Genomic DNA, 13,337 nt, shown 5'->3' on the forward strand with positions numbered 1-13,337 from the left:
AACCTTAGCGTGTAATTGGTTGGCTTGCGAGAGAAACGTCAAATCGTAGCTTTTTTTGGGGTCATCATTAAACCATAATAAAACTATGAATTGACTCACGCCATGTTGGTTGCAAAATCGAAGGGCACAAAATGACGCCATGTTGATGGATTCACAATGCAAGCATTGGAAAATATTTTTTCAGGCCTTTTTCCATCATGATTGACCATCAGATTTAACGAGGCGCATTTATTTTAAGGTACTATTTCATATACATTTTACCTAAAATTTTGACTGGCAGTAGAAAAGAAGCTCAATATATGGTTAAAACATTGGTTTTTTTTAGCTAATAATTTTACCAGATCATATCTGAATAATGCAATCATCATTCATCAACCATTATGGTTGTTGGAAAAAATAAAAAAAAAACTCCGAGAACTGACAGAACCGAAAAAAACAAAAATTTCTAACATGTTTAATAATAGTTTTTTTAAAGCTTTGGTGACCAACATTGATGACCAACAATTATATGTCTTGATGACCTTTCTAGGGTAGGGCCAAATAGCCTGATTTTGGCTTTATTAGAGTCCAGGTGATGTTATAGAATGCGCTTTAGCTTTTTATGAAGATTAATGCGATAGTCCAAACGATATTTTGCTGACCATAATAAAGCTAAAATTGTTACTTGGGATATTCAATGGGTACTTTTACCACGTGCGTATCACAGCACTCGGAGATATCAGTATTCTAGTTAGGAACCAATCCTGATTGCTTTTCTTGAGCGATTTTCCGAACATTGACGGCAAGTGTTGTGTGTGATGTAAACGGACGGCCGAGCTGTAAGAATGCAATTATGATATCGCAGGGCTCCTCAAAATTTGAACAAAGTTAATTATCTACCACCATCAACGCAATTCGCAAAATACAATTCCTCTTCAAAAGGCAACGCGTTCAATACCTTGAATTTCAAAGCTTCATAATAACATTAATCTGTACATTTAAGAGCTACTGCTTTTTCAGAGGTACAAACTTATTGAAATTATAAATTGGCAGCGCTGACAAAAAAAGCAAACAACCGAGCACTCCGCATTGAGATGTGCTCGAAGGTTGGTAAAGTTTTCATCTTCTCCTGTTCCGGCAGTGAAGTGGCCGGCCAACAACTCAATACGGCAAACAATGGCGCTCGAAAATGGAAAACCGACAATGGCAATCTGTAAAGTTGAAGAGGAAAAATCGCACCCTCCTCAACAGGTCATATTTCCGGGAACGAAGCCAGGAAATTGCGAGTCAGCCACTCGCACTTGCAAGCCTTTCGTGGCGTTACTTATGGTTTCCTATTTACATACCTTCATATGTGTTGTGTATTTTTTCTGGCCCTTTTTTTTACTTTGAGTACGGTAATGATTATTTTTATTCATCCATGCAAACATATTTTTTACTCGAGTAACCTTTGCTCATGGCGAGAATGCCCCAAACCTCGATAAATACTGCGGTCATATTTCAAAGAGCCCTTTGCACCAGTCAGTAATATGTACGGATTGAAGCTTCTGGTGGATTTTCAGAAGGAGGATTCTTCCCAAACACTGCTCGAGATTTGTCAAATGCAATTATAATATAAATAAGTTTCTTTACAACATTATAACTTTCATTGACAGAAAATTTACTAGGAAACTGGTGGTGGTGAAATGCAGGGCTGGTAGCGAGTCACTTTTTAGTGACTTGGTCACTTTTCTTGGGTCAGTCACTGAAAAGTCACTTTTTTCATCATTTGGTCACTAAAGTCACTATTTTCCGAAAAATGGTCACTTTTATCACCAAAAGTCACTTTTTTCACCGATAATAAACCAATGAAAGAGTAATTTGAATTACGCGTGTTAATATTGACGGTAGTAACGGTAAATTACTTGATTGTCAGTCAGAAATTTTTTTCGCCTCCGGCGGAATTTCGGCATGAATCACCCTTGGCTTGAGACATTTCGATCTACGACATTATTTGACGTTCGTGAATTGAAACTAACTTTGATTGTAGATTCTAGTTTTTAGTTCAATCAACCTATTGTATTGGAACTCAAAACTTGATATACAAAAACCCTATCTCGTCTTAAGTTAGAATGGGTTTTTATTAAGAAGTGTAACTAAGATTGAGATTGAAACGAACCATTTTTTTTATGAAAAAAAATCTTATATGTCATAACAAATGTTATGATGATATGAAATATTCTTTAAAAAACAATTTCAGACTCAATTTTATTTCGTGTTTTTTGTTCTTCTAAATACTTAAAAAAGGGTTGTAAAAATTTACACAAGGCCACAAAAATTACTTTTTTTTAGGTGCAATGAATTTAAACGGTAATTTCAACTAATTTGGGTTCCCCGAATCTAAATATGTATGCAATATTTCTATCAGCTTTTATATTTATTATTAACTAGGAAATTCTTCTTAAGTCTATTTTAAAACGACGTTTGCACATATTAAAAATTAAACAAATTATACACTAAATTAAAAAGTTCACAACACTTTTCAATAGGGTGGTTTTGGCCATAGGCAGTTCGGAGGTGAGGAATTGAAAGAAACTGACGTTGTCGAAGTGTTCTCGTTGGTACATAAATGTTAACACGTTGTAGAATGTAAGCACAGTCAATACGGTTGGTCAATGTGTCGAATATAAAACCTTGCTGTAGTTCGACGCGTCGCTTTTCGAGTGAGGTTAGACATATCAGAGCACACCTTTCATCGTACGGTGGGTTTGTTATTGAAATGAAAATAATTTAAAATCTTAAGAGAAGTTTCTGCACTTTCTTTTTACAAAAACTCAAATTAAAAACATATTATTTAGAAATAAAAGTTTTATATGAATTAATGAGCTTTAAATAGAATCAAGTTTTTTTTTTACACTTTCTGCTGTGATGTCAAAAATACTTGTAATGACATTTTTCCATAATCAGTTATCTATCAATTTTACTAGTAATAAACTCTTTATTACCAAAACTAAATGGCGAATTTGACAAAATTTCTAGTTGAGGACACTATTTACCAAATCAATAATTGAAAAAATAAGCACCAAAATGGTTATTATGAAACATGTTTATTGAAAAAAATCTTCCTGAAATGTTTTTAAAAACTAATCTTTTTTATTTCCATACTGTTTTTTTCAATTTTTTAAATAAATCTACCGAATTTTATTGTACAGTTTTTTTTTTCAATTTTATAATCAACTTGCCGGATTTTTTTTAATCAAACTTTTTAAATTTTTAAGACATATTTTTAACAATTGTTTCCTTGTTTTTAAATTCTAAATTTTCGTGTTCTTCAACCATAAGCCTTTAACTCCAAATTTTAAATAAAAAAAACATAATTTCTACCTTCTGTTCTTTCAGGATCCAATATTTTAATCAAAAGAGACAAAATACTCAGAGCTATTCAAAGCTTAAAAACCTGCGATTGAAACTTTAAAAACTTTTTATTAATATTTTTTATATGAAATCAAATTTTTGGATCGATCATGATTTTTAAATTAATCTAAAAAGTTTGAAAAATTGTTCAAAGTAGCAACTTTCAAAATCAATTTTAATACGCAGTGTTAATAACAAAAGTTTTGAACTCATTTTTTTTAATTGTTTATCAGTTTTTATCATTCACATAATTACTCATTTTCTAACATTTCTTTGTCAGTGTAGTTGAACATGGAGGATTTTATTTTATTAAAGGTTTTATGTCTGGCTTCTATAACTGGCACTTTTAAAATAATTATAAATATATTCTTCTTTTTATAAAATTAAATTAAAACATCAAACATTGAATAAATTCTGCTCAAAATTCATTTCTTATTCAGTAATCGGTAATTTACATTTTAAATCGTGATTAAATATGTTTTGTTCAAATTTTAAAATTACAGCGGAATTTCTCACTAAACTTCCAGTTAAAAATGAGGAAAAGAATTCCAAATTTAGATGAATAAAAATTAACAATTATTATCATTTTCCTAACATCTATTCATGCTAAGTTTTGTACAAGATTTGACATTTATTTTAGAATTCAGATATTTTTTAATTTTAAATTTGCTAAGAAATTCTTTTGAAACTAATTTATTTCAAAAAACTTTCTTGACTTATCGAAAATTTGAAACATTCATTGTAATATGTTTCCAAAATTTTGTTTATCAGTCATTTTTTTAGTTTTTGTGTTGAACATGAGTGACAAATGGTGTAAGAAAACCCTTTCCTTTTCAATTGTTTATTTTTGGTATTGTTATTAATTTTATCTAAATTTGAATTTTGAAAACCCCTCCGGAAGGGTCCATCGCACGGGCCTGACTGGTCACATTTTTTGTACTTCAAAGTTATTTTTTCGTTCTACATAGTCACTATTTGGTCACTTTTTTCGGTCCTCAAAGTCACTATTTGGTCACTTTTTTTCAAATTTTGGTCACTAAAGTCCCTACTATTTCATTGTCAAACCGCTACCAGCCCTGGAAATGCCTAAAAATTTGTAAGAATGTACCGAAAAATTCAACTGTACTTTCACGGAAAATAATAAAAAGGTAAAATTTACCGAGTTAGCAAAGGTGAACGCTCGTGAAAGCTAAAAAGGTAACTTCTACCTCTTCGAGGTGAAACCTCACAGCGAGGTAAAATTTACCTGAATCGAGGTTGGAAAAAAGGTACAATTCACCGAGAAAAAAGGTGAATCCAAAAAAGGTAAATCTTACCTCGTAGCGAGGTGAAGTTCACCTGAATTGAGCTCAATAAAAAAGTATAATTCACCTAGAAAAATAGGTAAATCCAAATAAGATAAAACTTACCTCGTAGCGAGGTGAAATTGACCTGGATTGAGCTAAACAAAACGGTACAATCATCTCGAACAAAAGAACTATTTGCCGAATCCGTTTATTGAGGTTAAGCTGTTTTGTCGTTCAGAAGGGAAGTTTTGTTTCGTGCCAATAAGGAAAAATCGGAAAAGAATGGTAAGTTTTTTCTTAGCTTTTATTTAGTTGTGCTGGTTCTCATCATAATAATTTGCTTTTGTTTCAGATCGGCCCAGCTTCGAGGTGTATTCTACGTCATCCTCCAGATATCATTCCGGAAAAGCCGGACCTGACTGGATGAGTCGCCATTATGGAAGAACGAGAAGCCGAATTGCCTCGAGCCTGGCGAAAAAAGGACTTACCTCAATCATTTTTAAACAAGGTGATATATTTAAAAAATAATATAATGAATTAAATAAATATAAATTTTTCAATGAATTTTGTTTTCATTTTTATTGAAGAAACCAACCAAACCAACTAGCATTTACCTTTCAAATCAGTGAATGGGAAAACGATATTATTTACTATTTTGCTAGGTGAATGCGAAAAAGGTAAAATTTACCATTTTGCTAGGTGAATTGAAAAAAAGGTAAGATTTACCTTTTCGCTAGGTGGATGAAAAAAAGGTAAAATTTACCTCGAAAGAGGGGTGGAAAAAAATCACCTCGCAAAAAGGTAAATTTTACCTTTTTTTTATTTTCCGTGTTTTGTTATCTGAATTCAAAACAAAATTCACAACAGTGCATCTGGTGGTGGGATTCAGAACCTTTTTACAAGTTTTTACATGGAAAAGTAGATATTGTCCATTTAAATGAAATTTTCAGAAACGTCGCAACAAAACACAGATTTCCGACAATCTAGTACTTCATGAACCGATGTCTTCCTCATTCAGTGTTAAACTGAAAGAAGCAAAGGTTGCTTTGAGGCAGCAAAAACGACAAAACCGATGATGTATACGCTCTCAACATGGCCCGCCTTCATGAAGCAATATACGTTCGAGGCAGCGAATCCAAAAAATCAAATGAATGGCTCTCACTCATCTCCTGTTACAATCATGATGGAACCGAATTCAAAAGGCAGAGCAAACCCGAGTCTCCTCGTTTGTGCCTGGATCGAATGCGTGAGGTTTTTCTGCCATTGCTATTATTGCACAGCAACCGCACGCAGGCAGCTGGTTTTTTCGTTACTTTTTCCTCCCCCCTCTTTGCACTATACGATGCGGGCCTGTGCAATGCAATAAGTTCGGTTGTTTTGTTGTTGCCTCAACCTTTGCGGCGAGGTTGAAGATGTTCTCCTCAACGACAGCTATCGGCTGGAGTCATTCGAATTCAACAACTTAAATGAGTATGTGTGCCTCGTCTTCTTCATGCATCATGTAGCAACCGAATGTTGAGAGAGTTCGTTCGGGGCAGCAAACGAATAGTAACTCTCAGAGCAGATCCTCCTCATGGGGGGAGGTCTGAATGAATTTATTTGTATCGTCTCCTGTATTGCTATGCGAGGCCTCAGAGCGTGTATTTTGAATGCCTCTGATGAAAAAATTGGTGAGGATTTCAATCACTGCCATAAACTAATCTGAATCCTTCCAACCCAACACAATCTAAAGGAAGATTATGGTATGTCACTTATTTAAGGACGGATTCCAACGTAGTCTGCCTATCAATTGCTACCAAACGTTTTTGAATGGTTCTTGTTTTCTTAGAGGGCATGTCCTCTTTAAAAAATCCTGATCCTCTGGGTGCCGACTCCTAAAATGTCGCACCATGTTTTGGGAGTCATACCTGGTTTGAGAATGACGATAAGAAATTTCGGGCTCAATGGCGCAGTATGAAGCCTCTTCCTCTTTTCTGACGTATCTATCGGCTAAATCGGAAAATGTGATCCTTTTCTGAGCACCGGAAGCTCCTGCAACAGGTTGATTTCCATTTCTTTTCTATATCGAAATTTAACAAGCTACTGAAAATTTTCAATTCACTTTGAAAATCACTCAATACGGTTTCGTATGAAAAAAGTTCGTTTTCATTTGACAGTACTCCAGGTAGCATTGACAATCCAGAGTACTGTCGGTTTTCTTGAAATGAATGAACACTGAAAGACTTCGATTGTAGTATGAAAATCTAAACTTTTCTTTTGACAGGTAGTAAAAGCTTTTGGAGATTGAGCTTCTTCAAAAATCAAGTTTCATTTGAATGAAAAATGGTGACACTGATTGGAATCCTTGGGGTACTCGCTGCTTTTCTAGACATTGAAGGGGCACTCGACAACGCATCTCATAGTTCAATCGAAACAGCTATGAAAAGACGAGGATGCCACTCGGCAATTGTTGACTGGACTAGTACCATGCTCATAAATAGAACCATCTATGCAAGCTTGGGAGGACTTACAATCAAAGCCACTCCAACGAAGGGATGTCCCCAAGGTGGCGTTCTATCACCGTTGTTGTGGTCATTGATCGTGGACGACCTCCTAAACAAACTTGTATCTATGGGTTTCGAAGTTATTGGCTTTGCAGACGACGCACAGTGCGGTGATCCCATTGAGCCGATGGACAAAAGTCGTTAAAAGTTTTAATTCGATAAATTATTTGTTTAAATGTTCAATTATTGAAAGTACGTCAGAAAAACTGTGTTTTGAAGGTTTTGTCTCAATTTTTTTTTTTAGCCTTAAAATCCATGTCTCAAAAACCCATATTTTGAAGATTTTCAATCTTTCTTATAAAAGATCCTTTGTATATGTCAAATATTTGCATTCATGAACGATTATGTATGGTACTGATAATGTAACACATAGAAAATAACTGAATACAAAAATTTCCTTTAAATTGCTCATATCACTGTTAGCGCAAAAAAACGCAATTCAGCAAGCATAGTGGGTGTTCAGGATGAAATTCCCTAGCATTTGATTATAAAATGGTAGTGACGTCTTGTGACGCGAATTTGTTCTGACTAGCTGAAGTTGAGCAATTTTTGTTGATGAAATGTACAGAAATAATGGTAAATTCAGAGGTAGCTGTAAAGACCAAAAACGAATTTTTCTCACTCAAAAAACACAATACAACACGCGTTGAGTTTAAATCTTCAACTTGTAGAACGAAGAATTTGAATTTGCTGCGAAACTTGTCAACGGTAAATAAAAGTTTCAAAAAAAGTGTATGTTTTCGAAAAAAAATTTTTTTCTTGCCTTCTTAATGCATCCACTTTGAACCAATGCTGCGCTTGTAGGAAGCAAAATTAAGTCAAAAACATGTTCGTTCATGAAACTCCAACCGCTTTCCAATCGATTTATGAAGTTGAATTTAAGGTTTGATAAACTAAAATTGTTGACTTTTGTCCACTGGTCACCGCACTGTGCGACGTAGTAATAATAGTTCGGGGAACACATCAAAATGTGTTGTCAAACAGAATGCAATCTGCACTTAACTACGCACTATTCTGGTGCATGGAAGAGGGACTGAACATTAACCGTTCCAAAACTACTGTGATAGCATTCACTACGAGACGAAAAACTGCACTAAAACCACTAACATTAGACGGGGAAGTGCTAAACTTCGAATCACAGGTGAAATATTTAGGCATCATATTAGATTCAAAGCTATCATGGAATCCACCGATAGAGCATGTAATAGTCAAAGCTACAACAGCTCTATGGGTTTGCCTCAAAGGAGTAGGGAAAAAATGGGGACTACGGCCGAAAATTATCCATTGGATATTTACAGCTATAATAAGACCCAAAATCTCGTATGCTTCTTTAGTGTGGTGGACCAAAACTGTGCAAGCTACGGCCCGGAAGAAACTAGCGAAGCTTCAAAGAATAGCAACCCTAGCTATAACTGGCGCTTTGCGAAGCACATCAAACGAGGCTCTGAACGCACTACTAAATATCCTGCCACTACATCAATTTATTGAGTTAAAGGCAGAGCGTAGTGCCTTGAGACTCTCCAAAAACAAAACTCTCTATGAGGGAGATCTTACAGGACACCTAAAATCCTAAAGATATTTAAAATAAACTCACTTATTGTAAAGAACGATGACTGGATGGAACCTGTTTTCAATCTAGACATACCATACAATGTAACTATCAGTGCACCGTCTCAAAATCATTCTGGAAGGAATAACATGCGGATTTGAAATCGACACCAGAAAATTTGCAGATTATGCTTTAGAAACAGCTAATTTGTATATTCGCCTGTATCGATGGTGTCCCATGACACCAACAATGCACAAAATTTTGATTCATGGAGCAGAGATGATTCAAAATGCAATTTTACCTATTGGAATGTTGTCTGAAGAGGCAGGAGAAGCTCAAAACAAATATTTTAGAACATTTCGGAACAACTTTTCTAGGCAATTTTCGAGAAAAGACTGTAATCGGGATATTTTAAACGACTCCTTTTGAGCTCAGATCCATACATTTCAAGCATCCGGCCGGAACCTTCCCGAAAAAATATGTTGTCAGAAGAAACATTGAAATTATTACGATGTGAAATATCACTGGATGAAAACGCTAGTGAAGAAGAGTAGAGCATTTTTAAAAACCTGTTTTTGTATAATCGTATTTTTTAGTATTTTGAATTTTATAGTGTTATTTGGAAACATTAATCGTTTAATTTAATTGATGACCTCTCAAAATGGTATACAACAATTAAACCTTTATTTCTATCATCTTTCATTTCATTTCATTTCGTTTTGTTGGATTTTTATAGAAGATTTTTCGACTGTTTTTGGGGGAAACCCCTATTATTAATAGGAAGTTTGCAAAACTTCCGGTAAAAACCATTTCTTAATTCAAACATGATTCTGAAACTTATAACTTGAATAGCAAAATCCATTCATAAAATCATACGAACTCGTCTGAATTCTTGATGTTTTAACTGTCCGAAAAAAAGCATTTTGTTTTAATAAAAACTGAAAAGTACTTATTAATTTTTTAAAATGCTTGTAACTTTTTTGTTTCAAATGCAATTTTGATGATGTCTTCGACAAAGTTTCTTAAAACTACATGATCTACAACTTTATTGAATATGTCAAGCTTCAAAACAGGTATTTCAATAAATAATTTTTTTATCTCCCTCCTTAGTAAGGTCATTACATTTTACTTAATGAAATATGAAAGATCATTAAATTTACATAAAATGTCTCGAAGACATCAAATGTCTAACGTGTACCGTTTGGCTGCAAAGAATTATGATCACCTTTTTTGTTCATTACCCCTGTGTGCAGCGATAGGGACGTGTGGGAGTCAGGTGGGCCTGCGATTCCTTCCGGAAAATAACATTCTTTACTGATGGGTCAAAAATGGATAATAGAAGATGTTCGGACCTAGACTCAGGATCTCAATTCCTATGGAAAACTGGCCAACAGTGTTCCAAGCAGAAGTTCAAGCCATTTTAGAATGCACTTTAGCCTGTTTAAAAAGAGGATACAGGTACACAAGTACCTATATATTCTCTGATAGTCAGGCCGCTCTTCGAGCACTAAGTACTTTCACATGTTACTCCAAGCTAGTATGGGAGTGTATTGTTGCACAAAGAAACCTGGCCATACGGAGCAGAGTATTTTTATTCTGGGTTCCAGGCCACTGCGGTATCCTAGGGAACGAAGAAGCAGACCAGCTAGCTAGGGAAGAATCCCAGGGCCTGTTAATTGGACCCGAACCTTTCTGCGGAGTATCGAGGAGTGCCTTGAATGTGGAACTCAAGAACTGGGAAAGCACCACTATTGTCTTCAACTGGATCAACCAACAGCAGAGGGAGCAGCTCAGGCGAAAAGATTCATTGAACCATGCGCACGACTCTCCAAAAACATGTTGAACTTAAGTAAGCACGAGTTAAGTACTTACACTGGTCTCTTGACAGGACACTGTCCAACAAAACAGCATCTCAAAAGGATAAACATTATTCAAAACGACGAATGTCGGTTCTGCGAGTTCGAAAAAGAAATTGCAGAGCAACTTCTATGCAACTGCTGCGCCCTCCTTAATAGGTGAGAGCGTGCTCTTGGGGCAAAGTTAATAAGCGCACAAGACATACGGTTGCATATCAGCCCTAAGAAGGTTATATCATACATCTATGATATCATACCCGATTGGGATAAAATGCTTAGTCAGCAATCAACTGTCACTTCAACCTATAGTGCAGGTGAGCCTGATAGCATACAGTAACGCGGGTTAATTACCACAATAGATCAGTCGCAGTGGGCTCTCCCCTCCAAGGAAAAAAAAAATCCCTGGGGTGAAATTTCATATATATATATTTTTTTGTTTTCATTTTTCTACTGAAGGTGAACTGGAATCGAAATCATGTCAGCTATGGCTCCGACATTTTTCAGTGACTCTGCTTTTGGACCTATTAGATCCGTGCAAAATCTTTGAAAAAAATGTCTATTTGAATCCGAATGATGAATGATTTCCAGCAAACGATGCCCTGAACTTGCGTCAATAAAGTATCAATCAATGCTAATGTGCTTCGGCGTCATGCTTCTGTAAAGCTTACAAAGTGCTAAAAAGAATTAAAGCGAGCTCGTGTAATGCCAATTTACCCAAGTAACCATAAGCACTAAAACATAGCCCTTAATCAACACTATATTCCCATATATAACTCTGTATTAATGCTTGTTTTGCACTATATGCGTATATAATGCAGATTTAATACTAAAAAGGCGAAATAGCGGGCTGATTAAATACTATCACAACATAGCCTTTAATAAGCATTACAAATGCTGAATTAGAGCACCATCAAAACGTCATTTTTCGCAAGCCGTATGAAAGCATTAACAATGCATACTTAGAACTCCTTTTGTTTATTTAATTTTTTTTTTTTGAATAATTAAAATGAACAAAAATTAAATAAATAATTATTATCTGCAACATCAATTAACCTGCTGAATGAAGGAGGATTATGCCTGCTTAATGAATTCTTCTGAGTCTCGAACCAAGGACCCCGCAGCAGCCTTTATCTCTCCTTGCGCCTTTACCATTTCGACCACTCTTGATGCTGATAAGGTGGGTGAAAAAACCCGTACTTCAAGTACTGTTCGGGTCACACCACTCCTAATGCTTATTAAATTTAGAGCTACTCTATATGTGCATATAGTGCTATCATTAGTGCTAATTTTCTTTATTGCTTCTATGCATCATTAATGCTTATATAAAACAAAAAAGCATTATGAATGTTGATTTAATGTCAACTTGCATTAGAAATGGTGATTTCATGCTAACTTGCATTAGAAATGTTGATTTAATGCTGATTCAGGGTTTTGGCTTAATGCTTATGGTTACTTGGGTAATGCTTAGAAAGTATATCATTTGTTATTCTGATTTAGAGCTGCGTTGCATTCCAAAGGCATTGTGCAAAGTTATAAAATGCTACTTGCACTTTAAAAGAGTGGTATAATTCTAATATGATGCAGCATAACACTCGAAATGCTGTAATTATGCAGAATTGTACTTTATGTGCTGATATAATGTAATTTAGCACTTGAATGCTTGTATAAAGCTGTAAAAATGCAAAGCTTTAGTGTTGACGATTACTTAGGTAAAGCCGGGTAGTTTGGCCGGTCGATTGAAATAAGGGATTTTTTTTTTTGCTTTTGCTACTGACACAGGCACTGCCTGGTTCGCTGACTGCCTGGTGTTGGCCGGAATTTATTTCCATCCTTCTTCGTCTTGTGATGGGATAGGAAGGTACCTACGTTAAAAAGTTTTTATTTTGTTTCTTTCAGCCATACGCAATGCTGTTGCGCTGGGAGCTTTATTCGCGTTTTTATTTTCATATGCCAATCACGCGGTGATATTGATTACTCATGATTGGAGCATTTAAAGGCTGAGTTTGATTGCAGGGTTCAACCATTTTAGTCCAAAAAATCGTTTGGATTCTCCTTAAGCAGTACTTGTGGTGTTCGGTGGCCAATTATAAATTGGCACTCAATGCAAATAAACCCTTTAGGACCATGGATAGCTTATCTAAACATAGTGAAAATTGTATGTAAATCGCGTAAGAAGATTATTATCAAATCGTCTAGTTTAATCTATTTAAAGCGTTTTTTTTTTTTTAATTCCTTTCCTTTTCTCACTCCATTCCACAGATCTCTGCGTGGGCCTGTTGAACGTGCTGACAGACATCATTCAGCGGATGACGGTGGCCTGGAAGGCAGGAAATGCCGCCTGCAAAGCGATCCGATTCACCCAGGTCGGCGTAACGTATGCGTCCACCTACGTGCTGGTGGCGCTCAGCATCGATCGGTACGACGCCATCACACATCCGATGAATTTCTCTGGCTGCTGTGAGTATGTGTGTGTTGACTAGTTCATTTTTCGGCATTCTTTCGCAAATCAAAGTCGGACTCATATGTATATAGGTATGTGTTGTTCCTTATGCATTTTTAAGTGTATCGGCCGAATTTGCCCTATTAGCATTTCCTTATGAAGGTTCTAGCAAGTCATTAAGATAAAAGGACAATTCCCTCGAGAAAAAAAATAAAACGACAGTTTCAAGTTTACTTACGAAGTGGAAGTTAAAAAATCAGCAATCAATCGAAAATAATATTTTGACAAAAT

General features: G+C 35.4%; 1 protein-coding gene across 4 annotated transcripts in view; it reads left to right on the top strand.

Annotated features, from left to right (window-relative positions):
- The window catches only part of LOC129751256 (cardioacceleratory peptide receptor-like), a 305,152-nt gene that overhangs the window by 247,254 nt on the left and 44,561 nt on the right, over positions 1–13,337 (top strand). For all 4 annotated transcript variants that reach the window (XM_055746644.1, XM_055746643.1, XM_055746645.1 and 1 more), the window contains exon 6: positions 12,866–13,063. In XM_055746644.1, the coding sequence (XP_055602619.1) occupies positions 12,866–13,063 (198 nt within the window). The remainder of the gene's footprint in view (positions 1–12,865; positions 13,064–13,337) is intronic.

Source organism: Uranotaenia lowii, chromosome 3 (genome assembly GCF_029784155.1).
Source record: "Uranotaenia lowii strain MFRU-FL chromosome 3, ASM2978415v1, whole genome shotgun sequence".
NCBI classification, from domain to species: Eukaryota; Metazoa; Arthropoda; class Insecta; order Diptera; family Culicidae; genus Uranotaenia; species Uranotaenia lowii.